Genomic DNA, 26,771 nt, shown 5'->3' with positions numbered 1-26,771 from the left:
GAGGTTTTTGCATAACAGCGACGTTATGCTTTAATAGTAGAAATCAATAAAAGCAAGAGACATAGTATCAAAAATATGCTAATTATTTTCAGAGTTTTGCTGAAGAAATGCTAATGGTACAAAATTTTGTTTGCATTTCCCATGATAGATTTATTTGCTGATTTTCCTTATAAAATACACAATTTGATAAATAAGAAAGCTTCTTTATGAATCGTATGAAGATGAAACTACTTATTTTATAATTTATATTTTGCTGATAAGAGAAAAAGAATTTCTTTGATGAGTAATGGTATCTTTGATTTCTTATGAAATATATCAAGTGTTTGTATGGTTATTCACAGAAAGTTTTCAGACATAAATTTTCACAATTCTAAAAACTTCAAAAAATACAATTTTTCACAAATTTTTCATAGGTTAAATTTTTGTCAATTTGATTAGTTTCTCTAAACTGGGACGCAGCTTTAAAATATAAAAATAAACATGCACATTGATCCTAAGAAATGTAAATCAGTGAATGAATTTATAATGGTATATTGTTTATTTCTGGTTGTTGACAAAGTTTGTTGATGTTTACAAGAATGACCAATAGTTCTGACCGTATATCTTATATAACTGTAGGATGTACTGTGTTCCAACACTAATCTATTTTTCTTATTTTGATGCCAAAATGAAGCTTTAAAAAAAGTCAAATATGTATATATGACGAATGAGAACACCCTTTCAATTAACCATCTGAAAATTGTCATTCCAAAATTCTTTGGAACAGAATTCTTTTTCATGATCAATTAATGCTTAAAGTGCAAAAGAATATGTGTTGCTTGTCCTGTATAAAATCCATTTCAAGTATATACTTGGATTTTCATAGATATGTTTCCTAGTATCATAATAATAAATCACAGTACATAGCAGTTCAGTTTTGCATGAATTACGAAAAAGCACATTGTTGGTTATGTTACACGTTGTCCTGTTCAAGTTGTGAATTTTTAGTTAGTCCTATTTCAGCTGATATTTTACAGTGCTAAACAAGAAAAAATTCTGTAAGGTTATGAACAAATTATAAGTAGTTTCAATCATTTTTAACTTGGAACTTTAAGAAAGAAAATAATTTTTTTTTTTGGTGTTTTTTTTGTTTGTTTTTTTTAATCATGAAAATGAAAAGTGACCATTGCCAATCCCACCATCCTAATTTTAATCATCATGTTTGTGTCATTAACCTAAGAAGTGAGCTATTTTCATAAATTGCAAAGAAAATATGAAAATTCATTACAGAATAAGTTATCATAGTCATGTGACTCATGTTTTTATGTTGTATCAAAGTTTTTTTTTAATATATATATATATATGTATTATGTGTCACATCATGAATTTATATTTCAGTAATTTTTGTGTTCGTTATATTTTAATCAAATGGTTTTGTTTCTGTTAATATGTACTTGTTGCTTTATATTAATTTTTTCATTAACACAGTAATTTATTTTATGTGCAAATCACGACATATTGTATTGTATCATAATTTAATATTGTCTTGTATCATATAATATAAGCAAGTATATATGTATGCTTCTTTTTTCTTTAAAATGTAGTTTCTTATATATTGTTAAATGTATTGTTCTTATACTTTTTCGTTGCTTTATGCAGGAGTCGGAGGCAGATATAGAAGATTTTTTGTTGAAAAGTTTAGAAGTTGAAGAAGGGGTAAGTACAATACTTTAATGGAAAAAGAGGGAACGATGTCAAATGTTACAATCTACCATTCTCTATTTTTATACGGTCAAAGGTATAAAGAATACGGTATATCTCAGTCTATCAGCATGTCAACACTTTGTACAATGACTCAAATTTCCATTAACCAATTCTCATGTAAACCTTTAAGGATTAAAGAAAAAGTTCCTATGAATTCAATGATCTTTTTTTCAAGTTTTTATTAGAAAATCCAGTTCTGTTTATCATGATTTGTTTAATTACAAATAAATTAAAGTGTGTATATACACTAGTTGACATAGTGAATGTATCATCATTGAATGTGAAACCTCCTATACAAGCCAAGACTTTTTACACAAATGAAGACTTCTTTATGTAAGTTCAACACAAAGTTGAAGGCAAACATATAACTATTGTGTTTATATTTTGATAAACAGATCAAATATATATAATTTTATGTAGTGAAGTTTAGGACATTTTTTATTGAAATTATTTTCTATTGTACAGCCTACAGATGAAGCAGTCAAATGGCAGAAAGTATTATATCGTAAGATAGGAGGATCTACAGATATGCAGCTCGATCAGTGCAAAGTTATTGACCGTATCTTATCAATGGCCAAGGTCATGCATGGACTCCATACTGTAAGTTATCCTGGTTTCTCTTTTGTATTTTTCACATCAAATTAACACTTGAATTTTAATTTATAACCCAGTAGTCAGTAGAAACCAATATTGAAATATAATGTAGAATTAGTTCTTGTTGTAAAAATAATCTACCATTAGGGTTTTTCTAGTTTTTTAATTTTCTTACCTTTTCTTTGCTAATGGCCTTTTGAATGATCTTTTATTGAAAATAATCTTGGATATCTTAGTGACGTTCATTTTTCCTATGTTAATATATAAGGTCTTTTATATAAATAATGAATTAGATTTTACAATGAATTATTGTAGCTCGATTTTATACCAATAATTCCAACACTAAAAAAGCAAGTAAGAGAGAATCAAGTTAAAGAAAAAAAATGCTAGTATTAACACAATGAACAGAGATTACAAACATTTGAGCAGATTTTTGTTTACTTTTTGGCCCTACATTTGTTGGTCCTTTATTGAAGCAAATTGTTTTTATTATTTCTCGCAGATTATGTTCAAATGTGTAGAAATGCTTAAGCTTAAAATGAGTTGCTTATGTTTGAGCAGATATTGTCCTCTCTATACATTTGATCAAAATCAGAATACTTAAATGTGTAGATTTTTCTGCCTCAGATGTCATGCATCATATTTGGTCTTCAGCTTTTTGTTGATTGGTTTCTTATGCTTTTTTGCTGATTTTCTTTACTGAAGCAATTGAATGAAGGTTTTCAATTCAAATATTAAGATATATTTATTTTTATTCTTTTATTTCCTACTCATTCCTTTATTTTAAAAGAAACTTTAATAATATCAGTGTCTAGATTAGTTTTTATTTTTGTATAGCAAAAACCATACACGTGTTAACCAGTTTTCCTTGCAAGTGAATACTTCTATCTTTATCTTGCCAAGACCTGTTTGGAAAATTGAAATTCCAACAAAAAATGCTTAGGCTAAATTTAAGCCTGTAGTGTAGCAATCAAGCAATTTTGATTTCTAAACCTAAATTTTGTTTAACGTAAAAATTAGTTTAAATTACCATTTGAGAAAAATATTGGGTCAGCACATGCATGGTTTCTGCTGCAATTTTAAATCCACATGCACATATTAGAGTAGATAGATTATATTTTCTATGTTTAGTTTGATCGACTTATGGACGACGACTGGATTTTCAAATCAGTACGTAGACATTTCCCTCCCTGTTATACCACCCAAAACCCAATGTTTTGATATTGTAGTTAGTGCCACAAATATTTATTGTGTACTATAAGCTAACAATTTTACGTGAAATTGAAATTCTTATAGATATTTTTCAGAGAAGTAAAATTATCTTTGCTTGAGGCAAAAGATATTTGAGAACCAGATTTTGATATTTATTTTACTCAATTATCAAATGCAATACATGTAGTAGTTACAAGTATCTTGAAAAAAATAAGGGGTTTCAACAAGTATTGCTTTATTGCTTATAGTCCATAACTTTTCACAAGATTTGAAAAATATATAACTGTCTGAATAGAAATAGGACCTTGTAGACAAGGTTTTGCCAACTTTATTGCCTAGTTGTATGCATTATTATGTATTAAGTGTGTATATTCTCAAAGTTTCCCAAGATTTTTAAGATTCAGAATCAATGATGCTAGATATAACTTTTACAGTTTAACCTCTTTTCTCAAGGTTTACTTATCTAGTTTTGATGCTCAAGTAGATGTTGATGCCAGTGCTTAGCATACCATGTTTGAAATTTTTCATTAACTTTTTTATGCCCTTGAAGATTAGACATATTGTGTGCCAGCAATTTTGAGATCTGAGGGCTGTCAATTTCTGCTTGAAAAACCTTTGAATTTTGATAACTAAGCATGATTTTTTTTTTAGCAATGGCCTATAACAAGTGGGGTGTAGAATTGGTATACTATTATAGATGTTACACATTTCTTGCCTAAGAAGTCAATGTCAAGGCTTATTATATAATTAATTGTTCCAGAAGATAGCTGTTTTACATGAGAAATAATTATTTGCATAAGTAGTTACATGTATGATAAAAAAAAAATATCCATCTATGACACAAAATCAGAACATGTTCAGCAACATAAAAAAATGAAATATGAGCTATAATTTGTTTGACTATTGAAGGTTGAGCATCCATCAGCATCACACAAGAGTGCCTGGCGTAAGGTTATATCTACACAGAGAAAGCGAGCTGTCATGGCGTGTTTCAGAATGGTTCCACTACACAGTTTACCAAGGTAAATATCATTCAAAGTCAAATATTAAAAAATTATGTCCCATATGGTAAAAGAAATGCCACATGGATCCAAAAAGGCGAATCAAGACATACAGAAACAACTTTTTGACCTAGATTTACAAACTTTTCACCAAACTTTTGAAACAGTACTCCTAATGAACTGACTGCATTTATAAGCAACTAAAAGATATTGAATCTTTATACATACAACATTTAGATTACTCCTAGTTGTTGTCATCAGCAGTAGTATGATTGGAATACTTCATGAAATTGTTTTATTGAAAAACATGCATTCGGTTTTTATAGGGCTATTTTAAACTTGCCAGCTTTATGAATAACAAAACTGTCAACATCAGCACTCTGCTAGGAACTCATCATAAAATGATTCAACTAAAAATCAGGAATTTACATTCACAAACATGGACAGCAAATGCTGTTTCACTAGCTGGTGTTTTGAAGTGCTATAAGTATAGTTTTCCTTCTTTCAGACACAGAGCCATTAATTTGTTCCTAAAATGCTACAGAGGACAATGGTTAAACACAGAAGAGTATGAGAAGAAAATCCTGATAGAAGATGTCACTGTAAGTTTAACAAACTCATTACAGGCTGTATACACTTACCATTGAGTATTCATCCTCAGAAAACTATTTAGAGGCAGTATAAATATAACATTGAAAATAAATGCATTTATAAAAACTCTAAAGGAAGTATATATATATCATTGAAAATTCATCCTTGGAAAAATTACTAAAATCAGTATAAATATACCTTTGAAAATTCATCATCGGAAAATTTACTCACGGCAGTGTAAATAAACCATTTGAAAACTCATCAAACAAGAAAATCTTAAGAATAAAGTGCCAGACAAATTTTCAATTTTTTTAATTTTTTTAGAAATCTGATGAAGCAGAGGATGAGGTTGAGAAGAAAGAAGCTGATGAGGAAGTGAAACCAGATCCTCTGACTCAACTGATGACCTGTCTTAGTAGAGCTGCCACTAAAGAGCAACAGGGTAGTCTTCCAGAAGATACTATCTATATGTCGTATGCCCAAATAATGGGACAGGTAAGTGATATCAGATACTAGGATACATGTGCTTATTCAAATATAGTCAACTTTATTTATTTAAGAGATAGTTGTATTATATTTTAAGCTTTGCAGACATCCATCTGCAGTTTTACTTTTGCAAATTAAGATTACCTGGCGACGTATAGTTACAAACAGACAGAAAACGTAGGCTGATTGCATCAAATCAGAACCAATGATATACATGTACATAATAATTGCATTAGAATTAGACATCCGTTTTAGATATTAACAACTGTAACCAATGACTGGAATTCAATGGTACTTACAGAAAGTCTGCTAAAATCTTATTGCATTGTACATTTTCTTATCTTAAATTTAAATGATCAAAGATATTTCAGGTACTCCGAACAAGACGTTTGAGAGATTGGCAAGTAAGTAAGCATTGGTGTCAGGGCAGGGGAACTTTTTTGAGTTGGAAAAGGAAACCTGGAACCCTGATTCCCCATGGTGAAACTTTTGGAAATCTGGTTTTATATTTTACTGCATATAGGAGAATAAAAGGAAGAAAATACAAAAAGCCAAAGATTTAAGAAAATTAAATATGAATGGTTTGTTTACATTGTAGAGTTGCCATGGAGAAGACGAAGATGATGACGATGACGATGGAGGAGGGGATGACGAAGGACCAGGATCATCTTTCCAGGTATAATTCTCCTTCAATGGAGCACCTCTTAATAATGCTTTTGTGAATGGCTTGTAAATCTCCTATCATGTCATGCTTTTTTGAAGAAAGTATTTACAGTTTATAATTATTAATGGAAGCTTGCTTTTCTAATGGAAACATTTTACATGCATACGTAGAATTTCAGTAGTTTTATATTGTAGCTTGCAGTAAGATTTTTTATGGAATGTATTATGAAATGATTACAAAAATTCAGAAAAATATTTGAGGTAAAGAATGAATATTTCAGATTCACATTGATACGCATATTCTGTATACTTAATATGTAGTTGATTAGTTGTTAGCATTAGAATACAGGAAGTTAAATGAAATATAACCTGGCGCTACAAGATATATTTATTATCTCTACCTCTCATTGATATACTTTTTTATTTAAATGCAAAACTATCAGTTACATATGGAAATTCTGAAGGTACACAGAAAAGTACATGTTGAGATTGTTCCCCTGTAGATAGACAAAGTCAAGCATGTGCTCCTGTGTGCATTACTTTTCCTATGTTTTTTTTTTTGTTTTTGTTAAATAGTACTGAAAACCATGATAATATCAATATATGCATGTAAAGGCTATTCTATTTGTGTTTTGGTAAATCACCAACAGTAGACATTGTTATGTTTCATATATATCTTTTCCTTTGTTTCCCTGTGAAAATATTGAGTATTTTTCCCATGTATTGTGTGAACTATGTTCAAATAGTTTAATATAGTGTGTGAACTATGTTCAAATAGTTTAATATAGTGTGTGAACTGTATGCTGCAACAAAGTTAATCTGTTGTGTGTTTGGCTTGTATTGTTTTGCTTTAGGTTTCCAACAAATGTTATTTTATGGATTAAAAGCTATTTTTTACGGAATTCAATCATGTGTAACATATTAGAATGCAGTTACAAATAGAATAAGCATTCATAGGAACCAATTGATAATTTTGAAAAATACATGTACTTCAAACAACTTATTTAGAGCATCTATGAATGTAAGGACATCATGTTAGAAGACAAACAAGTCAGTCATATTGTGTTCTGTTCAAATGAAAGTAGTCCAAACAACTAATTACAAAATAGAATTGAAAGCTGGAACATCATGTAGCCAATCACAAAGAAGTAATGGAGATCTGATAATAAGATGATGAATATTTTATCATGATATACAAATATTATCTTGCACACTATATACATATATATATGTATATTATTCTCACTTAGTCAGAGACATATAGCTAACCGCCTAGTATGAATACTATATCAATATCTTTCTTGATGACTTAAGCAGTACAAAATTGTTACATATTCTAATTTAAGAATCCAGTTCTATCCAGCTTAACAGATAATAACAAGTTATTGAAAGTGCACCTGATTTTCAACAATTGATATTTGAAAATTAATTACTGATTTGTTTATTCTACAAGTATGCATGACTTGCATATAACTGAAGTGAAAGTTTCAATATACATATATATTTTCCTTGGCATAACAGTATGTTCATGCTGTTATTTTAATGACCCAAAAATAATTCTTTTTCAGGAACAAGAAATGGAGAAACAACAACTGTTATTTGAGCAGTCACGGTTGGCCGATCGTGGAGCAGCAGAAATGGTCTTACTGTATATTAGTGCTTGTAGAGGTAATATTGAAATCTCATTGTTTAATATAAAAAAAGAAGATGTGGAATGATTGCCAATGAGACAACTATCCACAAAAGACCAAAATGACCCAGACATTTAAAACAACTATAGGTCACCGTACAGCCTTCAACAATGAATAAAACCCATACCGCATAGTCGGCTATAAAAGGCCCTGATAAGACAATGTAAAAAAATAAAAAGTCAAAACTTATTGTCATTCAATTATAGATATGTATTACTTTTGTGCTTGGTCTGTAATTTGTGGGGTGAAACGACAAAATTCTAAATTTGACAAGAGAACCATTTTGATTAATTTGTTCAGACGAAGATGATATATAAGAGTATTCTTTTCCCACTCACATCTTATTTACTGCTATTTTAGCCATTTACTATTAATAAGATGAATGAAGCACTTCTGTATCTTTCTTCACAATATAGTATTGCACTGTTTGAATGCTCATAGCCAAATTTTAGGTAGGAAATATATATTTATACATTGGAAACTCTTTAATCAAGGGGTACCATAAAAAGATTATCAAAAGCAAATAATTGTATAAATACATTGGGCTCTATAACCAAGGATTTTCATTAAAGAAAATATTTATGTTAACTTTATCATACACTTCAGTCAACAAGCAAAAATGTCAGTGTTTTTCTTGGTTTATTTTAGGTGTCCAGAGTGCCATGGTAACAGACACAATAGAACTTGGCATCTCCTTACTAAGGGGAGGTAACACAGAGGTTCAAAAGGTAACATATAGTTTCATATTCAGAGTAAAAAATGGTATATTTTTAAAGTAAAACCATTACACAGTGTAAAATAACATTAACTCTAAATGTATTTAAATTAAGAATATTTGACACAATGTGGATTATATGAAAGTGCATATTTTAGATTAATAGATTGTTGGTTACTTAACGTCCAGTGGCAAGTGTTTCATTCATATTTATGAATATTTAGACTAAGTAAAAGTCTTTTATAACTGTTGGATAATCTTGATCACAGATCATATTTTAGAGATTATTGTGTAATATTTATTGTATGTAAGCCTCATTTTAAATTTTTCAAGAGAGAAATGGAGAATTATGTATTGGTAATGATATTTAATTGCATTTTGTTTTATTTCAGAAAATGTTAAATCATCTGAAAGATAAGAAAGATGTAGGATTCTTTACCTCTTTGTCTGGACTTATGCAATCATGCAGGTATGTGTCTAGAGAAATGGACAGTTCTTGCTGCAGATATATTTACATTTAAAATACTGCAAATGGTTTCAGGATATAGAAGTTTGATATCCACCATTAGTTCTATCTGGCATTGTAACAGATGTTACAGTATTAAAGTTATCTGATACATTATGAAATATTGTAAAGTATTTGAGTAAGAAAGTTGAGCATTCATTATATTTGACACATCTTCTTAATTAGTAAAGTGTCAGACTATTGAATGATTCAGTAGGCCTTTTCTAGTTAATTAAACAGAAAATTATATTTTATAAGAATCCCCCTTACTCCCATAAATATTCTAATTCGAATTACAATGCCTATCAAATTTGCTTAACTGTCCAAACGACGTTAACTTTTAATTGGTATTGACAAAATCTTATTTCTAATGCGAATTGAATAATTTGAATTAGCCAATTCGAATCAATTCCAATTAAAATAGAAGACTGTGTGAATGTGAATTAAAAGTATGTGTGAACGAGGCATAAGTGAAATAGATGTAGGACAAAAAAACACTCAAAATTAAATTTGTTTCATTCTGGAAAGTAAACATTAAGTATTGCATATTTGAGTAAAAATAGAGTTTAGAGAACATCTGTAAAAATACTTTGTAACAATTTTTTTAATTTATCATTAACAGTGTATTGGATCTGGATGCATTTGAGAGAACAAACAAGGCAGAAGGATTAGGTATGAGTTCTGATGCCAATGCAGGGGAGACAAATCTGTATGATGCTGAGACCACATGTAAACTATTCAGATTCCTTCAGTTGTTATGTGAAGGTCACAATGCAGGTAAGATGTAAAAACAAATAATCTATTTATATCTTTTTTGTTTTATTGGATAGAGAATTGTTTTTTTTTATTTTAAACTTTATCAGAGTCAATTGAAAATTTGTAAGATTTATTGAAAATTGTTTTAATAATATTTTTATTATAGTTGTGTATAACTTGAATATCAGAATAAGAAAATAGGAAAATAAGAAGATGTGGTATGATTGCCAATGAAATAAATCTCCACCAGCGACTACATGAAGTAGAAGTTACCATACAGCCTTCAACAATGGGCAAGACACATATCACTTAGTATGACTGCAGGAAAACTTTATTAATTCTTTTGGAAATGGAGGAATTGAATAGGATACAAGTTAATTGCATCAAATATTTAGCTTAAAACTTTTTGCTCTTATATTGCAGAGTTCCAGAATTACCTAAGAACCCAGGCAGGTAATAACACCACTGTGAATGTTGTCATCTGTACTGTAGACTATCTACTGAGACTACAGGAGTCCATCATGGACTTTTACTGGCACTACTCTGGTAAAGACACCATAGACCAGTCTGGTAAAGAAAGTTTCTGTAGAGCCATCATGGTGGCCAAACAAATCTTCAGAAGTCTTACAGAATATATACAGGCAAGTGTTAAATGCAATTTCTGGAAAAGAACATTTAATTTAAATGAATTTAAGTGTTTTTTTTATCAAAATCAGTCCAATATGAGGCTTTCATTCATATTTTTGACATTAAACATATCCATGTTATAGAAATAATTACAAGTTTGTGGCATTTCTTTCAGTCATTGAATGAAGGAATTTTAATACCATCAACCCTTTCCAGCAAAAGCTTTTTCTGTTTTCTGCTTGCTGTGTTTTAATATATACTTTATTTATTTGCCCTATAGGGACCTTGTGCCTTGAATCAGTTAGCTTTAGCACACAGTAGATTGTGGGATGCTGTTGGAGGTTTCCTGTATATATTTGCTCACATGCAAGATAAACTTTCTAAGGTAAGTAAATTAACAAAAATACTGAACCCTGAGAATAATTTTAAATGGAAAGTCCCTAAGCAGATGGTAAAATTAAAAGCTCAAACACATCAAACGAATGGATAACAACTGTCATATTCCTGATTTGGTACAGGCTTTTTCTTATGTTTAAATGGATTAAACCAGGTTTCATAGAGAGCTAAACCTCTCACTTGTATGACAAGTTACAAGTATGAGGTATTTTGCACATATTTCCTCACAAGGCAAATAGAGGTATTTTGCAAATATTTCCTCACAAGGCAAATAAAGTCCCAAAGCTCAATTTGTTGATTCTTTTACATACATGAGATATATGCTCTTTTGTAAGCTGTTAAAGGTATATAAAAGTAACAAGTTTGATGTTCTTTACTTAGAAACATGGCAGCAATCCTTCTATATTATATGGCTCATGAGCAAGATAAACTAGCAAAGGTACAAAAAAGTAATGTGATGTTTAATTTAAAATCAACTAAAGTAATTTTATGAAACATATTAGAAATATATGTGTTGTGTTTTTATAAAGAAAATTTTGAAATAGAAAGGCATAGAAGCTACATAAGACTCCAAAGCTTAAGATTGTGATCATTAAATTACAAAATTTAACAAATTGAAAAACATTTTGGACAAATATTTGTGTAATTCCTGGAATTTTATGGTTTGAAATGCAAACAAAAAGATTTTTGATCATTCATTGTTTTGATTTTAGGACTGTGAACAGCTGGAGTTGTTAAGAGAATTCATGAAATTACAAAAAGAGATGATGATCATGTTACTTTCTATGCTGGAAGGTTAGTTTTTAATGCCAAAAATAGCAACTTAAAAACAATCATATGTTTATACCAGAAAACTTATCCCTTTATTTTTAATACCGATGATAAGTTATAATATAAATGAATTATGAATTATAAAACCAAGAAAGTTGGATCTTACGTAAGTACAGTACATCACCAGGTGTTTTGGCATATACTATATATTTTTATGTTTTCACATTTTCCCTGCTGATACACATAATTGAGATATGGCTTCTACTAACAAAAGCTCTATTTGGAGCTAATGTGTTTAGAGAACTCTTATGTCAGTACACCTTTTTCTATATTGCCTTATGTTAATACAGTACTTTTACCAATTAATAAAATGATATATACAATTTGATATATCTGTATATTCCAGGAAATGTAATGAATGGCCCTATTGGTAAACAGATGGTGGATACACTGGTAGAATCATCAGCTAATGTTGAGGTAAGCATAGGAATTTTAACTTAAACAGCAATATATTTTGTTTAAACAAGCTACTTTGTACTGTAAATTCAGAAACTATTGCGATGTTTTTATTATTGCAAAAAATGTGACGGGGTTATAATCACAATAATTTAAATTTGCATTTTTGAATTTTTTTTATCTAAATTAAACAGATTTTTTTTCAATATCGCAAAAATTTAAATCGCATTTTAGTCTAAATTGACAAAATAATAAATGCACACAATAATTTCTGAATTTACAGTATACTTATTATAGTATCTAGTAAATCATCATAAATGCCATTCTAGTTTTGACCAGAGGTCAATCTTGGTTTCAATATATCAAAAGCTATTTTTCAAATTGTTACATATTTATGTTGATTGCTGTAACAGTTTTTCAGTCCTTTTACTTATTTACATATTTTATTTCAGATGATTTTGAAGTTCTTTGACATTTTTTTGAAGATGAAGGACTTGACAACCTCTGAAGCTTTCTTGGTAAGTACTAACAGATGATGGTTAAAAAACATGGCAATGAATATTTAGTATTGATTGAAAGCCTAATATCTTCATCTGAAGTTGTCTCAATTTAGAAGAATAAATGTTTTATGAGAAACACTGAAAATAATAAAATGCTATTTGACTTTTTGTGGGGTCAGGTTTTGTATTAATCTATTTCTAGAATTATTTTTATATTCTGTTTAGATTGATGAAATAAATATAATTTAATTTAAATGTTTATATAAGAAAATTTGAATTATTGTTGATATATTAATGCAACTTACTTTTCAGGTGTTTTTAGTTTTTTAGGTGACATTTAGTAAATTGATCATGAGAGTAGGGTTAGGAAAGCCTATATATGACCTCAAAATTTATTCTATTTCATTTCAAATCTAAAATTCATTTGAAAAGTTTTTTTCATTCTTGACTACATTGACAACATCTGTAAAAAAAAAAAAAAATGATTGCTATTAGACTATTGGTAACGATTAACATTTTAAAAAAAACCTATGTTAGTCAATTCCAGTGTCCAAGGATGTCTGTTTGAATTGAGTCAAACTGATTACTTTTATCTTCACAGTGCAGAGTGTCTGATAAATTCTGCCAATTATTGATTTTGTTTTATTTGGTATTGCATATTTTGTTATAAGAAGTACTTTATTAATATTTTATAGCATTTCAGGACCAATAATTACCCTTTATGAATTTTCCCCGTTTGCTTAAAAATTCTAACTATTGAAATATTTTTCATTTTTCAAATTTTCTTAAAATGCAAACTATAGGAATTGTTTTTTGGTTCATGAATTCTATTATTAGATCTTACTTATAATTCTATAATTGAAAAATAAAAACATCAAATATTTATTATTTATTTGCAAGTAATGTACATTTTAAAATATATATATTAGTTGTCACTTTTCGAAATCACTAATAGAATATTGTTTTGAGAAACATTTACACAACAGTTGATTAATTTCCTTCTTACAGGAGTTTGACACCAATAAAGACGGTTATATTTCTGCCAAGGAATTCCGTAAAGCAATGGAGGGGCAGAAAATGTACACACGGTGTGTCATATATATATATTCATTATTCTATATAGTATAAGCTTTATCAGAACTCATTGATGGACTTCTGGCTTTATGACATACTGATGAAACAAAATACTGAATTAAAATCTTGTCTTAGGACCATATCAATGTTCATGAATAAGATTAACTGTGTTTTCTGCAGTGATATCTTTAATTGCTATAGAAATCAAAAGATATTCTAAAAAGTCAAATATTTATAAAAGAAAAACATCAGAATATTGTTTCATCAGGACTAGCATTAGATATCATTCATCTTTAAACCAGTTTTCTTACAAATGGTCAATTTTTAAATTCAGATATTTTTGTTAAAAAAATGTAGGTTGTCAGATAACTTTAGAATTATACAAGTTCCACTTAGCACTTTCTAATTTCAATATTTCAGTTTTTTAATCAGCTCTTTTTACAATCTGAATACCATTAAACATGCAAGAAAATTTGGTGAGCTGGTGAATGATTTCTTCTGTAATATTACTGTAAGCTTCATGTGCATAAACATATATAATAGATATCTTAGATATTGTATTCACTGTTGTGTTGTGCTGTAGGAATTTGATGCTAATAATGATGGCTGGATATCGCCTAAAGAATTTAAGAAAGCTTTGGAAGCTCAAAAAACTTACACAGAGTAAGTCATGCATGATGCCCCAATAAACGTGTTCAACCAGATCCAAAAAATAACATCAAAATCAACCATGCATGACATCAATAGTAATTTTATTAGGACGTTTGTCATGTTATATATCCCAAAAACCTTTGCATTTACATTCTTATTCCAAAGATATTTGGCAGACTTCCTTTTGAACCCTCCTTCCTGTTTGTCTGCCTATTGCAGGGTTCAAAAAGAAGTTTGTCCAGATATTTGAGCAGTTCTCTCTTACCCATTAATTGTCCTTCTTACATGATGACCCAAGGCTATTCAAAATAGATCCTATACTTCTCACACTGTTTTACATCTTTGATGATAAAACTTTTTCAAAAAAGTTTTTATTTTTATAAAAATCTAAGCTTGAAAGATTTTTATGTAGCATAGAATATTTTACATTTTATTTTCAAATTTACGCACTTGGCATTAAATCAAGTAGTGTATACCTAGTACCATTAACATTTAGAAGCAATTTAAAAAATAATTCATGGGTAAACTGAAAGCATGATTCTAATGTCAGACAAAATCACATCATCTCCTCAGGGATTCTAAGTAGGGATCGCTCTGTTTCAAGTCAGTATTTTAACTAACTTTCTATTATAGCTGGTTAAGTTTTGACAACTCCAAAGGGGGGGGGGGATCCTGTCACATATGCATTAATCATTGCCAGCCTATCTAACTTGTTTCTAACTAAAAATAATACACTTAGAATATAGAAAGTAATTAAATTTAAAGTTAACTGCAACTCTGCACATACTGAAAGAAAAAAAGGTTTGTTTGAATAGCCTAACCTTTGATATCCTACCAGACTACAGTTCATTTGTTGTTAATCTAAACAGGATTGACCAGTTCATATAGATAGTGAGATTTTTCATGAGATTTTTATTCTGTACTTAAATTTGAAATTTCAATGTTTTAGAAAATTTGTATAAAAAAACAAATGTTTTATCTTTGAATACAGTATGTGTGTCTCATTCTCAATATTGGGTTCCTAAGGATCATTTCAAAACAAAAGAACAGCAATAAAAAGGTTGTTTTCATGCTTTGTTATTTCCCAGTATATTACTTCAACATTTACACTTAATTATCAGTTCTTAGTTATCCATATTTTACTGTTACTGTTTTTAATATCAGATACATTAATTTGATGAAAAAGGGGAATATATCTCGAAATTGTTTATTAATACCATAAGTTTTTTTATTAAACAGTGAGGAAATAGATTACATTATGATGTGTGTGGATGCCAATCAAGATGGAAAGGTTGATTTCAATGAGTTTACTGACAGATTCCACAATCCTGCTAAAGACATTGGTTTTACAATGGCTGTCTTACTAACTAACTTGTCAGAGCACATGCCTTCTGACCCAAGGTAAGTTGATATTTTGATCATGTGACTAAAGTTTTACAATGGCTGTCCTGCTAACTAACTTGTCAGAGCATATGCCTTCTGATCCAAGGTAAGTTGATATTTTGATCATGTGACTAAAGTTTTACAATGGCTGTCCTGCTAACTAACTTGTCAGAGCACATGCCTTCTGATCCAAGGTTAGTTGATATTTTGATCATGTGACTTAAAGTTTTACAATGGCTGTCCTGTTAACTAACTTGTCAGAGCACATGCCATCTGATCCAAGGTTAGTTGATATTTTGATCATGTGACTTAAAGTTTTACAATGGCTGTCCTGTTAACTAACTTGTCAGAGCACATGCCTTCTGACCCAAGGTAAGTTGATATTTTGATCATGTGACTAAAGTTTTACAATGGCTGTCCTGCTAACTAACTTGTCAGAGCACATGCCATCTGATCCAAGGTTAGTTGATATTTTGATCATGTGACTTAAAGTTTTACAATGGCTGTCCTGTTAACTAACTTGTCAGAGCACATGCCATCTGATCCAAGGTGAGTTGATATTTTGATCATGTGACTTAAAGTTTTACAATGGCTGTCCTGCTAACTAACTTGTCAGAGCACATGCCTTCTGACCCAAGGTAAGTTGATATTTTGATCATGTGACTTAAAGTTTTACAATGGCTGTCCTGCTAACTAACTTGTCAGAGCACATGCCTTCTGATCCAAGGTAAGTTGACATTTTTATGCCCCTAATGTAGTAGAGAGGTTATACATTTACTCATGTACATTTATCTGTCTATATGAACCTAAATTGGTTTCTGTTCTCTTATTTTAATTTGCCTTAAACAGATGTTATGACACTTATACACAATACTTATTACTACAAAACACTATCAAGTTTGAATTTAGTTGGGGTAATTTTTACCTTTCAAGAGTTTTAACTATACAAATGGAAAAATCCAGCAATTTTTCTTTTGTTCTCTTACTTAACTTTGTATTAACAAAATGTTGTGAAACATGTACACAATGCTTATTACCACAAAACTGATCAAGTAAGAATTTGTGTTGTGTCACTTTACTAAACTTGAGTTATGTCCCTTTGTCAACGTATATTTGTTCCACCTAACAGAAGTTCCAGTGGAAACTCTATTATAAACAATGTCATAATACCTGTACCTTTCGTAACAAATAATCTATACTATTTATCCTGTTAGGAACATCTACTGTAATATTTATTCTTGGGAAATAATATTCCAGAATAGTTTTTCCATTTGGAACTTATATTATGAAGGAACTTCTATTCCGTGACACCTTTACGAATGGAAAATTTGCTGATTTTTTTCCCCTTTCCCTTCTCCAATTTCAATTTGTCTGAACCAAATGTTTTGAAATTTATCTTGTGGATCACTTTCTGTTTTCCAGTAATCCTTCCACTTTTAAATTTGTTTGGGTCTTCAAATGGGATTTTTAAAATATGCTCACACTAGAAATGATTTGTTGTAGACTAGAGAGATTCTTAGAGAAGGCCCGCAGTGTGTTGGACTATTTTGGACCCTACCTGGGTAGAATAGAAATCATGGGTAGCAGCAACAAGATAGAACGGGTCTATTTTGAGATCAAGCAGTCCCATATAGACCAATGGGAGAAACCACAGATCAAAGAGTCTAAGAGGTCTTTCTTACACAGTGTAGTCAATGAAGGAGGGGATAAAGAAAAATTAGAGAGTTTTGTCAACTTCTGTGAAGACACCATCTTTGAGGTATTTAAATAGTGAAACTGTTGTTACAGAAATCTTCATGAAAACGCTTTTAGATTTCCAAAAATTGTAAACATTTTAATACTTGTGGTGTCTTATTTCGAGCTAACTGTTTAAGAAAATTAAGAACGCTTTGTCAACTTCTGTGAAGACAGACACCATATTTGAGGTATCTAAAATAACTAATGTTGTTACACAAATGTAAACTATCATCAGTTGACTGCTCACATTATTCTATACTACAAATGTACTAATATCCAGTGTCATTTGGACTTGTGTAGGCTCCTTCGGGAAAAGATAATTATTTAAGTCTATATGAAAAGTTTGAAATGCACAAGAGATATGCTATCTCACTTAACAGTGAGTGAATTTGTGAAAATTTAATAGTTTTATTTCAAATTCCTAATTCTTTTTGTCATTTGATAATTACATCTTTATTAAAACGTAACTCCTGTAAATATTATAGATGCAGCATGCCACCAGTATAAGTGCTGAGGAACAGAGACTGGCAGCCATGAGGAGTGGTTCTGGAGTACAAGAGGGAGGGTAAGTAGTCTTGTTCATAACATCACATAACACAAATGGTATATTTGCAAAATATATGCTTTACAATTTCAGATGAGAAAAGAAAAATTGTTGTAATTTGCCATTTTAGATTGATAAATTTCTGTAAGCAAAAGTCAATGGATAAATATTTCACATAATCAAGTGTAAGACCAATTAAATAGTAATTAAAAAACATTTCTGCAAAAAGGGTCGACTGGGATGAAGGCAATAGATTTTGGCTTTTTTCTGGAATAAATTTAAAAAAAAAGAAGCAGTAATTTTGAATGCTTATTGTGATTTTTTTTTCCAGAGTACTGGAGCCAATATCTACAGTGTATAGATTTGCTGTGGATGGTTTATCGACTATGTTGTCCTTATTTACCTGGACTAACTTGAAGTGGGGTTATCAGACATTTAAAAAGATGACATACTGGCAGTTGTTTGTGGCCATGATAAAGTTGAACTTCAGACTAGGTTTTCTACTGTTGACGTTCTTTTTCCATGTATTGTGGTGAGTGATGATTGAAAGATACTATGGTAAAACCTTAATTTAGGATAGAAAATCTTCAGTATTTAAAACATTCCAAAGTTTTGTTAACAGAAACATGTAGTGTATAATTATGATAAAATCAATGATAAATAACGTCAATACAGAATTGTTGCCTATTTGAAGCAAATGATACCATCCAGAAACATTACATGATATGGTTTTGAGCATAAATACAATTCATTCAAATAGTCTTTGAATTATATTTGAATCCCATTCTGCATAAAAGTTAAGTACGATATATAGTTTTAAAGTGAATAGACTTTAGCTAATATGCTTCTGCTATCTTTTTCTTATCAGGACATTGATGAAGTTTATATTTAACATGATGAAAGGAGAGAGGGAGGAGTCTGTAGAAGGTTCAACACCAGCAATGTTAGCTCTTCCTGCCCCTCCCCCACCAAGAGTGTATATACCTCCCATGGAACTAGAAACATCTGAGACAATGACACCATTTGGAATACCCATGAAATCAGAACAGGAAAGTGAAACAGAAGAGTAAGTGTTGCAGCTTTGTGATTTATATTTTCAAGCTAAGATACTTTGAGTTCAAAAATATTTGCTTTTATTTATTTAAGGAATGACTGTAATATTTTTTAGTGTCTATGAAGAAATAACATAAAAAATTTGGTGCACAATGAATAACGCGCGTAGCGGGTTATTTAACAGTGTGCACCAAATTTTTTATGTTATTTCGAATAGACAGAAAAAATATTACAGTCATTTCTTATTATTTAATTCTAAATTCTATCTTAAACTGTAGAAAACCATGAAAAAACAATGATGACGTCACGGTCACATGACTAAATTATGTCTATGGGTTGATAACAAAATAACGTCAGCCAATCAGAAAACGTGTTGCATCCAAAATTGAATTATTGTCAATTAATGAACAAAACAGCAAGTAATTTGAAATTGATATGATGTCAGGAAATGTTGCATACAATTTTGCAAAACCTCTCCCTTCACATTTTTTTAATCCTGAAAATTTGCAAACATTTAGAATTAACAGTCAAACTTAATCATTTGGAGATTTTTCAAGTGTGCATTTCTAAGAATAAGTGTTGAACTTCATAGATTTAAGAGTATAATGAAATATATGCAAAAATTGAAGACAATTGTTACAGCCTTGACAGGTTAAAATCAATACTAAGATTGATCATTCATTCAGCATGTTCAGGTCAGTTAAGCTCAATTGCTCTATATCTTAACTAGAGAATGAATGTTTAGACAGACTGAATTATAACAATTATGTTATCTTATTTTTGCAGACCACATCTGGCTAATGGAGTAACAAAAACACCAGATACCCAGACAGAAACAAGCACACCACCTGTGAAAGAGGTAAGTGCCAATAAGACAACTCTCTATCCAGGTCAAACATGTGACAACTCTCTCACATGCAAACAACCCATAATTTAAAAAATATAAGGGCATACACCACAAGCATGGGAATATATTCTACTGCATCCACACAGCACGAGCAACAAACCATGCAGTAAATAAATATAGAAGATATGGTATGAGTGCCAATATGACAATTCTTCATCCAAGTACAACATGTGAAAGTTCTCTTGTTACAGGAAAAGATTTTTCCCCCAATGGAACAGTACACCAACCAATACAATATTTTAAAAAGTCATTTAATACGTATTCGTTCTTCTAAACAGAAGTTTCTATAGAGTGATTGGTTTAAACAATGCTATGATACTGTTCCTGTTATATACCAACAACAAATGGAAGTTTTTAACGACCTTGACTGGCTATAGATCCCTTGCACAATCGGTAAATACCCTTTATTCCATCAGGAATAAATATTGCAATAGATCTTGCCATGGAAAATGAATTCCAGAATATTTCTTAATAAGACAGTAACCCAGCAACACCAAACAATAAGAAATCCTTTTCAAGAGCCCAGCATATGCTTTTCAGTGATAGCACATGCTAAAAAAAAAATAGCAAAATCCTACAACAGAAGCATTTTATAATTTTATATATGCTACAGTGTCTATCTTAGACCCTTTGTCTTTTCAGAATATTAAGTGAACTAAACACTTATAATAAAGTTAGAATTCATTTTTAGCTCACCTGTCCCGAAGGGACAAGTGAGCTTATGCCATCACTTGGCGTCCGTCGTCGTCCGTCGTCTGTCGTCTGTCGTCTGTCGTCCGTCGTCCGTCATCTGTCGTCGTCTGTCGTCGTAAACTATTTCAAGAATCTTCTCCTCTGAAACTACTGGGCCAAATACTTTCAAACTTTAACTGAATGTTCCTTAGGGTATCTAATTTATAAATTGTATCCGAAGTTTTGATCTATCAACAAACATGGTCGCCATTGCTAAAAATAGAACGTAGGGGTCAAATGCAGTTTTTGGCTTATAACTCAAAAACCAAAGCATTTAGAGCAAATCTGACATGGGGTAATATTGTTTATCAGGTCAAGATCTATCTGCCCTGAAATTTTCAGATGAATCAGACAACCCGTTGTTGGGTTGCTGCCCCTGAATTGGTAATTTTAAGGAAATTTTGCTGTTTTTGGTTATTATCTTGAATATTATTATAGATAGAGATAAACTGTAAACATGAATAATGTTCAGCAAAGTAAGATTTACAAATAAGTCAACATGACGGAAATGGTCAGTTGACCCCTTTAGGAGTTATTGCCCTTTATAGTCAATTTTTAACCATTTTTCGTAAATCTTGGTAATCTTTTACAAAAATCTTCTCCTCTGAAACTACTGGGCAAAATACTTTCAAACTTAAACTGAATGTTCCTTAGGGTATCTAGTTTGTAAATTGTATCCGAAGTTATGATCTATCAACAAACATGGTCGCCATTGCTAAAAATAGAACATAAGGGTCAAATGCAGTTTTTGGCTTATAACTCAAAAACCAAAGCATTTAGAGCAAATCTGACCCGGGGCTATATTGTTTATCAGGTCATGATCTATCTGCCCTGAAATTTTCAGATGAATCAGACAACCTGTTGTTGGGTTGCTGCCCCTGAATTGATAATTTTAAGGAAATTTTGCTGTTTTTGGTTATTATCTTGAATATTATTATAGATAGAGATAAACTGTAAACAGCAATAATGTTCAGCAAAGTTAGATTTAAAATAAGTCAAATGACGGAAATGGTCAGTTGACCCCTTTAGGAGTTATTGCCCTTTATAGTCAATTTTTAACCATTTTTCGTAAATCTTAAAAATCTTTTACAAAATTCTTCTCCTCTGAAACTACTGGGCCAAATACTTCCAAACTTTAACTGAATGTTCCTTAGGGTATCTAGTTTGTAAATTGTATCCGAAGTTATGATCTATCAACAAACATGGTCGCCATTGCTAAAAATAGAACATAGGGATCAAATGCAGTTTTTGGCTTATAACTCAAAAAGCAAAGCATTTAGAGCAAATCTGACCTGGGGTTATAATGTTTATCAGGTCAAGATCTACAATGTATCTGCCCTGAAATTTTCAGATGAATCAGACAACCTGTTGTTGGGTTGCTGCCCCTGAATTGATAATTTTAAGGAAATTTTGCTGTTTTTGTTTATTATCTTGAATATATTTATAGATAGAAATTTAATAAACTGTAAACAACAATGATGTTCAGCAAAGTAAGATCTTCAATTAAGTCAATTTGACCAAAATTGTCAATTGACCCCTTAAGGAGTTATTGCCCTTTAAGGACTTTTTTCGCAATTTGTTCATCATGTTGACTTGCTTTAAAAAATCTTCTCCTTTGAAACTGCTGTATCAATTTCAGCCAAACTTAGGCTAAATGAGTTTCAGAGAATTTAGTATAAATTTTATATTTTATTTCCTTGTATGTCAAGAAACATAGCTACTATGGCTAAAATAGAACATAGGAGAAAATGATTATTTTTTTTGGCTTTTGAAGAAAATAGGACGATCCAAAAAACATTTAAATAAATTGAAAAGCCAAAATAATCATTGATGAGAGATTTAACCAAAAGAATTAAGGTGAGCGATTCAGGCTCTTGAGAGCCTCTTGTTTGTAAACTAATGAAAAATTTCAGTCCAATGTTAAGAAAGGTTTTATAATTAGTGAAAGAATGAATGGTATTAAAAGAACATATCATCCGATTCCAGTGATTGATTTGACTGTTTTATTTTTAGAATACTAAGCCTATAGTAAAGGAAGAAGTTCCAGTAACAGAAACTGAAGAACCAGAAGATTCTGTCCCAAGGTAAAACTAAATCCTAGAATAGACATTTCCTGCTTGCCTACATTCAATTTGGATTACGTGCATCAAAGGTTAATGCAGTATCATAAAAAAAAATCTTTAAAAAATAGGTTCCATTTTAAATACAGCATCCATCATACTAGTATTTAATTGTAAGCATGACTTGAAATTTCAAAAAAAATATGTTTGGTTTAATTAATAGAATTCCCATACACACAGTCACCTTGTTTTTACTATAAAAAATATTTCATAAGATGCTTGTTACATTATTTAAATTATAGGTTATTCACATTTGTCATGAAAGACAGAACAGTGAACAATCAGTCAGTCTTACTATGGCTTTGGGATGAAGAACAGTAATAAAAGTGACATTTATTTGCTTTGGGGTTTGTTAAATGTTAAGATTTGTGTGATGAGTAAATACACTATATGCTCTCTTTTTCCCTGTATGGATGAATAAGTAATATCTGGACTGACCTTTTAAAACTTTTATTTTCAGATCTCCATCACACAAATCTGGAGAAGATGATGAATTACCATACGAAGCAAAGAGTTTTGATTGGGGGAAATATGTTTTGGTATGCATATTTATTAATAAATTCATAAGCTCTTGGGAGTTTTCTTTTCAGTTTGCTTTATGATGAAAATCTGGAGCAGATGATGTTAGTTTTTCCTGTGATGATGTTTACCGGTATTTGCTTTGAAATAAAAAGTAGCACTATTTAAGATAAAAGTTATCAAAGTCTTGAATAAATATATCTTTTATTGATGATAAATGTTCCTTCAAATTCTTAGTCTGATAATTTAATAGAATCTAGTTGGTATTTGATGTTTCCAATTCATTGTGTATATTGTCTTTTTTAAAGTTTTTTTTTGCAAGAGTTAAAATCATTACATGCATTTTGTTTTTCAGAATATTCTCAGAAAGTTTGCGGTAATGATAATTTAACTGCTTGTTTCTCCGCCTATTTTGCAATCCATTTCAGAATGTACCTGTGCCTATTAAAATCAGTTTTAAAAAGAAATTTACCTCAGTTTTCCAATTCCAGGGTGTTACACTTTTGTAACACTTTTCTCTCAGCTCATAGCTCAACTTAAACTTGTAGTGTAGACAAAAATCTTAAAACCTTTTCATTCATAGTATTTCAATGAAATTAAAAAACCATCAGGATTAAAAAGCATTTTGTAAGAATGTTCATCATTGATCTGACCAGAAATATTCCAACTTTTCACAAGACCTTGATTCACAACCATAAGAATGAGCCCTTTTTAAACTTATCCCGAATACACAGTTTTTGATCAGAGATACTTGCATCTAGATTGTCCCTCTTATGGCTAGTTCACTGCTACTATTGAATAGAGTTGAATTGAATAATTGACCAAAAACATATTGATTTTTGGTGTGGAATCAACTTAAATGTCACTTTCAGCAGTATTTGCTATATCCTGGAGATATAATTGGTGGAGAATGTCAAAATGCCTGGAGAGAATTGATTAATTTTGGCCAAAAACCTGGCACTCCTAGTCAATGAAAATTGGATATTTATTTCACTTGATTGGTACAAAATCAAATCATAACCTTTGTGGTGATAGGCTAGTGATCCGCTATGAGAAATACTTTGACAACTCTGCCACTGATGCCTTGTATATTTAATTAGAACTGTTAAGGACATTTTAATTATAAACAAAACTGATATGAGTGCTTTGCTTGAAAACTTAAAGTAACAAGTCTCTTATCTATTTATTTTCAGAGTTTGTTTGCCAGGAATTTTTACAACTTTAAATATGCAGCCTTGGTTCTTGCCTTTATTATCAATGTCATGCTGTTATTCTACCGGGTGAGTTTCCATATAAACATGTAGAATTACTTCAATCATGTTCGTATTTGAAAGTCTATTATCCAAGACACTAAGCTTTTGCTACTGGTAAAATTGTTTGATCTAAATAATTTGATATCAAAGTTTTGTGAAGAAAAATCACTGCAGAATTTATAAATGCAAGTTTTTATTATTGCAAATCTAATACAGTCACATTATTTGCATTAATAATACCATCACATTAATTTCTAAATTTACAGTATGTGTATGTGACAATTTGACAAGAATATTAATTGTTAGTAGTACAAGATTATTTTGAATTGAACCAAACTGATGACTCTTTGACAGTCTTCATTGGTGTTGAGCTAAAGAAATCACAACTTACTGCAATTGTGATGTGCACTATTATTGAATATTCAGAAACTGCTTTAACACATAATATCTTCTATCCTCATTAGGTCAACAGAATCCCATTAGCAGGAGATGAAGCAGACGACAACAGTGACAATAATGGAACAGAAGGTGGCGCTGTAGAGCAAGAGTTCGATGAGGTCGTTGCTATGGAAGATGACATTTACTTCAGAGAATACATGATGCAAATTCTAGCTATAGCTCATAGTGTGATATCATTCTCTATGCTCATTGCCTATTACTGTCTCAAAGTTCCATTAGTTATATTTAAAAGAGAGAAGGAAATTGCCAGGAAGCTGGAATTTGAAGGATTATGGGTAGCTGAGCAACCAGAAGATGATATCAAGGCACATTGGGATAAACTTGTGCTAAGTACTCAATCATTTCCAGAAAGTTACTGGGACAAGTTTGTAAAAAAGAAGGTAAGTATCTTGCATTATAAGATCAGAATTATACTTTTTCAAATCTGTAATTTGAAATAAACACCATATTTCAATCATAAGTTATTTGACTTGAAATAAAACACAGCTGTAAAGGGAGAGCATAATTCCTAATCACATTTTCTCTTTTTGGACTGAAACCTTGGATCTTTGTGTTCAAATTATTGATCTGACGAAGTTAAAGAAGCAATTTTTTAGCACAATTGTTTAGGGATTGCTTCCCAATCCCTTCACACAGGAACAGCCTTAAGCTAATGTTGACATTTAAATTCAGTAGGGCTCTTTCTCTTAGCATAAGTAATATTATGTGGTATCTAAAGCTTGAACAATTAGTTTGAAATTGTATTTGATTTAAGGTGAGAGCTAGATATGCAGAACAGTATGACTATGAAGCTATCAGTAACCTATTAGGAATGGACAAAAGTGATTCCATCAAAATTGGAGAAGAACAGAAATCTGGTGTCCTTCCATCTTTGTAAGTTTTAATATTTATGTGTGGAAGAAGGAAACACTAATTTTTGATAAATATTTATAATTGTGTTCCTGGTTCCTGTTGATTTAGTTTTATTTGGGTGATACCCATTGTTGTGAGTAAATGTGAACCCCAAATTTTAATGTTAACAAAGTACAAAATTTATATTATATATAGACAAACTTGAGCAAAACCATGTTATCAAACCTCCACAAAAAATTAGTACCCACAAAAAAAAAAGTATGTGTTGTCAGTTTTTTTCTTTCAGATTAAGATTGTTTGATTCAAATTTTCCTGAATCAAACTATTCTATGAGCTAACCTGATAGTGACTGAACCCGTAGAGAAACTTGTCTAAAAACATATCATTTTAAGAAGAAAAAAAGTTAAGTGAGGAGGAGAAGCAATTTGTTTGAAAAATCCAAATCCTTCAACTGTGAATTAGTGATTATTCTCGTGAAGGAAATGAAAGAATATCTCTTATATAATATATTTTATATTTTCTACCTTTAGCTTGAGCAATGTTGATTGGCAGTACCAGATATGGAAATGGGGTGTCATCTTTACAGATAATGTAAGTCAACAATAATATTAAATGAGTTATTTTTGTAATTGTTGTATATGATACATAAAAGAAGGTCTGGATTTGGTTAATACAGTATAATAGATAATAATTGTGACGAGTTGGTCCTCCTCTTTTCACTTTAGTTTTGGTTTGGGACTAGCTGATAAACAAAAGTACATCTTTAGTTGACGACAACAG

At 30.6% G+C, this 26,771-nt stretch overlaps 1 protein-coding gene across 1 annotated transcript in view; it reads left to right on the top strand.

Annotated features, from left to right (window-relative positions):
* Nucleotides 1–26,771, top strand: part of LOC134710263 (ryanodine receptor-like) — a 126,722-nt gene that overhangs the window by 85,586 nt on the left and 14,365 nt on the right. The window contains exons 78-109 of the mRNA XM_063570543.1: nucleotides 93–116; nucleotides 1,639–1,695; nucleotides 2,209–2,343; nucleotides 2,653–2,691; nucleotides 4,459–4,571; nucleotides 5,059–5,152; nucleotides 5,466–5,636; nucleotides 6,226–6,303; nucleotides 7,859–7,958; nucleotides 8,630–8,709; nucleotides 9,089–9,165; nucleotides 9,824–9,978; nucleotides 10,381–10,598; nucleotides 10,865–10,969; nucleotides 11,694–11,775; nucleotides 12,158–12,228; nucleotides 12,660–12,725; nucleotides 14,365–14,444; nucleotides 15,672–15,792; nucleotides 15,881–15,921; nucleotides 17,319–17,574; nucleotides 18,038–18,117; nucleotides 18,428–18,628; nucleotides 18,965–19,162; nucleotides 19,936–20,008; nucleotides 22,802–22,872; nucleotides 23,369–23,447; nucleotides 23,783–23,803; nucleotides 24,621–24,707; nucleotides 25,145–25,519; nucleotides 25,894–26,012; nucleotides 26,522–26,582. Coding sequence (XP_063426613.1) covers nucleotides 93–116; nucleotides 1,639–1,695; nucleotides 2,209–2,343; nucleotides 2,653–2,691; nucleotides 4,459–4,571; nucleotides 5,059–5,152; nucleotides 5,466–5,636; nucleotides 6,226–6,303; nucleotides 7,859–7,958; nucleotides 8,630–8,709; nucleotides 9,089–9,165; nucleotides 9,824–9,978; nucleotides 10,381–10,598; nucleotides 10,865–10,969; nucleotides 11,694–11,775; nucleotides 12,158–12,228; nucleotides 12,660–12,725; nucleotides 14,365–14,444; nucleotides 15,672–15,792; nucleotides 15,881–15,921; nucleotides 17,319–17,574; nucleotides 18,038–18,117; nucleotides 18,428–18,628; nucleotides 18,965–19,162; nucleotides 19,936–20,008; nucleotides 22,802–22,872; nucleotides 23,369–23,447; nucleotides 23,783–23,803; nucleotides 24,621–24,707; nucleotides 25,145–25,519; nucleotides 25,894–26,012; nucleotides 26,522–26,582 — 3,528 coding nt within the window. The remainder of the gene's footprint in view (nucleotides 1–92; nucleotides 117–1,638; nucleotides 1,696–2,208; nucleotides 2,344–2,652; nucleotides 2,692–4,458; nucleotides 4,572–5,058; nucleotides 5,153–5,465; nucleotides 5,637–6,225; nucleotides 6,304–7,858; nucleotides 7,959–8,629; nucleotides 8,710–9,088; nucleotides 9,166–9,823; nucleotides 9,979–10,380; nucleotides 10,599–10,864; nucleotides 10,970–11,693; nucleotides 11,776–12,157; nucleotides 12,229–12,659; nucleotides 12,726–14,364; nucleotides 14,445–15,671; nucleotides 15,793–15,880; nucleotides 15,922–17,318; nucleotides 17,575–18,037; nucleotides 18,118–18,427; nucleotides 18,629–18,964; nucleotides 19,163–19,935; nucleotides 20,009–22,801; nucleotides 22,873–23,368; nucleotides 23,448–23,782; nucleotides 23,804–24,620; nucleotides 24,708–25,144; nucleotides 25,520–25,893; nucleotides 26,013–26,521; nucleotides 26,583–26,771) is intronic.

Source organism: Mytilus trossulus, chromosome 3 (assembly GCF_036588685.1).
Source record: "Mytilus trossulus isolate FHL-02 chromosome 3, PNRI_Mtr1.1.1.hap1, whole genome shotgun sequence".
NCBI classification, from domain to species: Eukaryota; Metazoa; Mollusca; class Bivalvia; order Mytilida; family Mytilidae; genus Mytilus; species Mytilus trossulus.
Note: the sequence above shows the minus strand (reverse complement) of the source record. Positions and strands in the feature narration are given on the sequence as shown.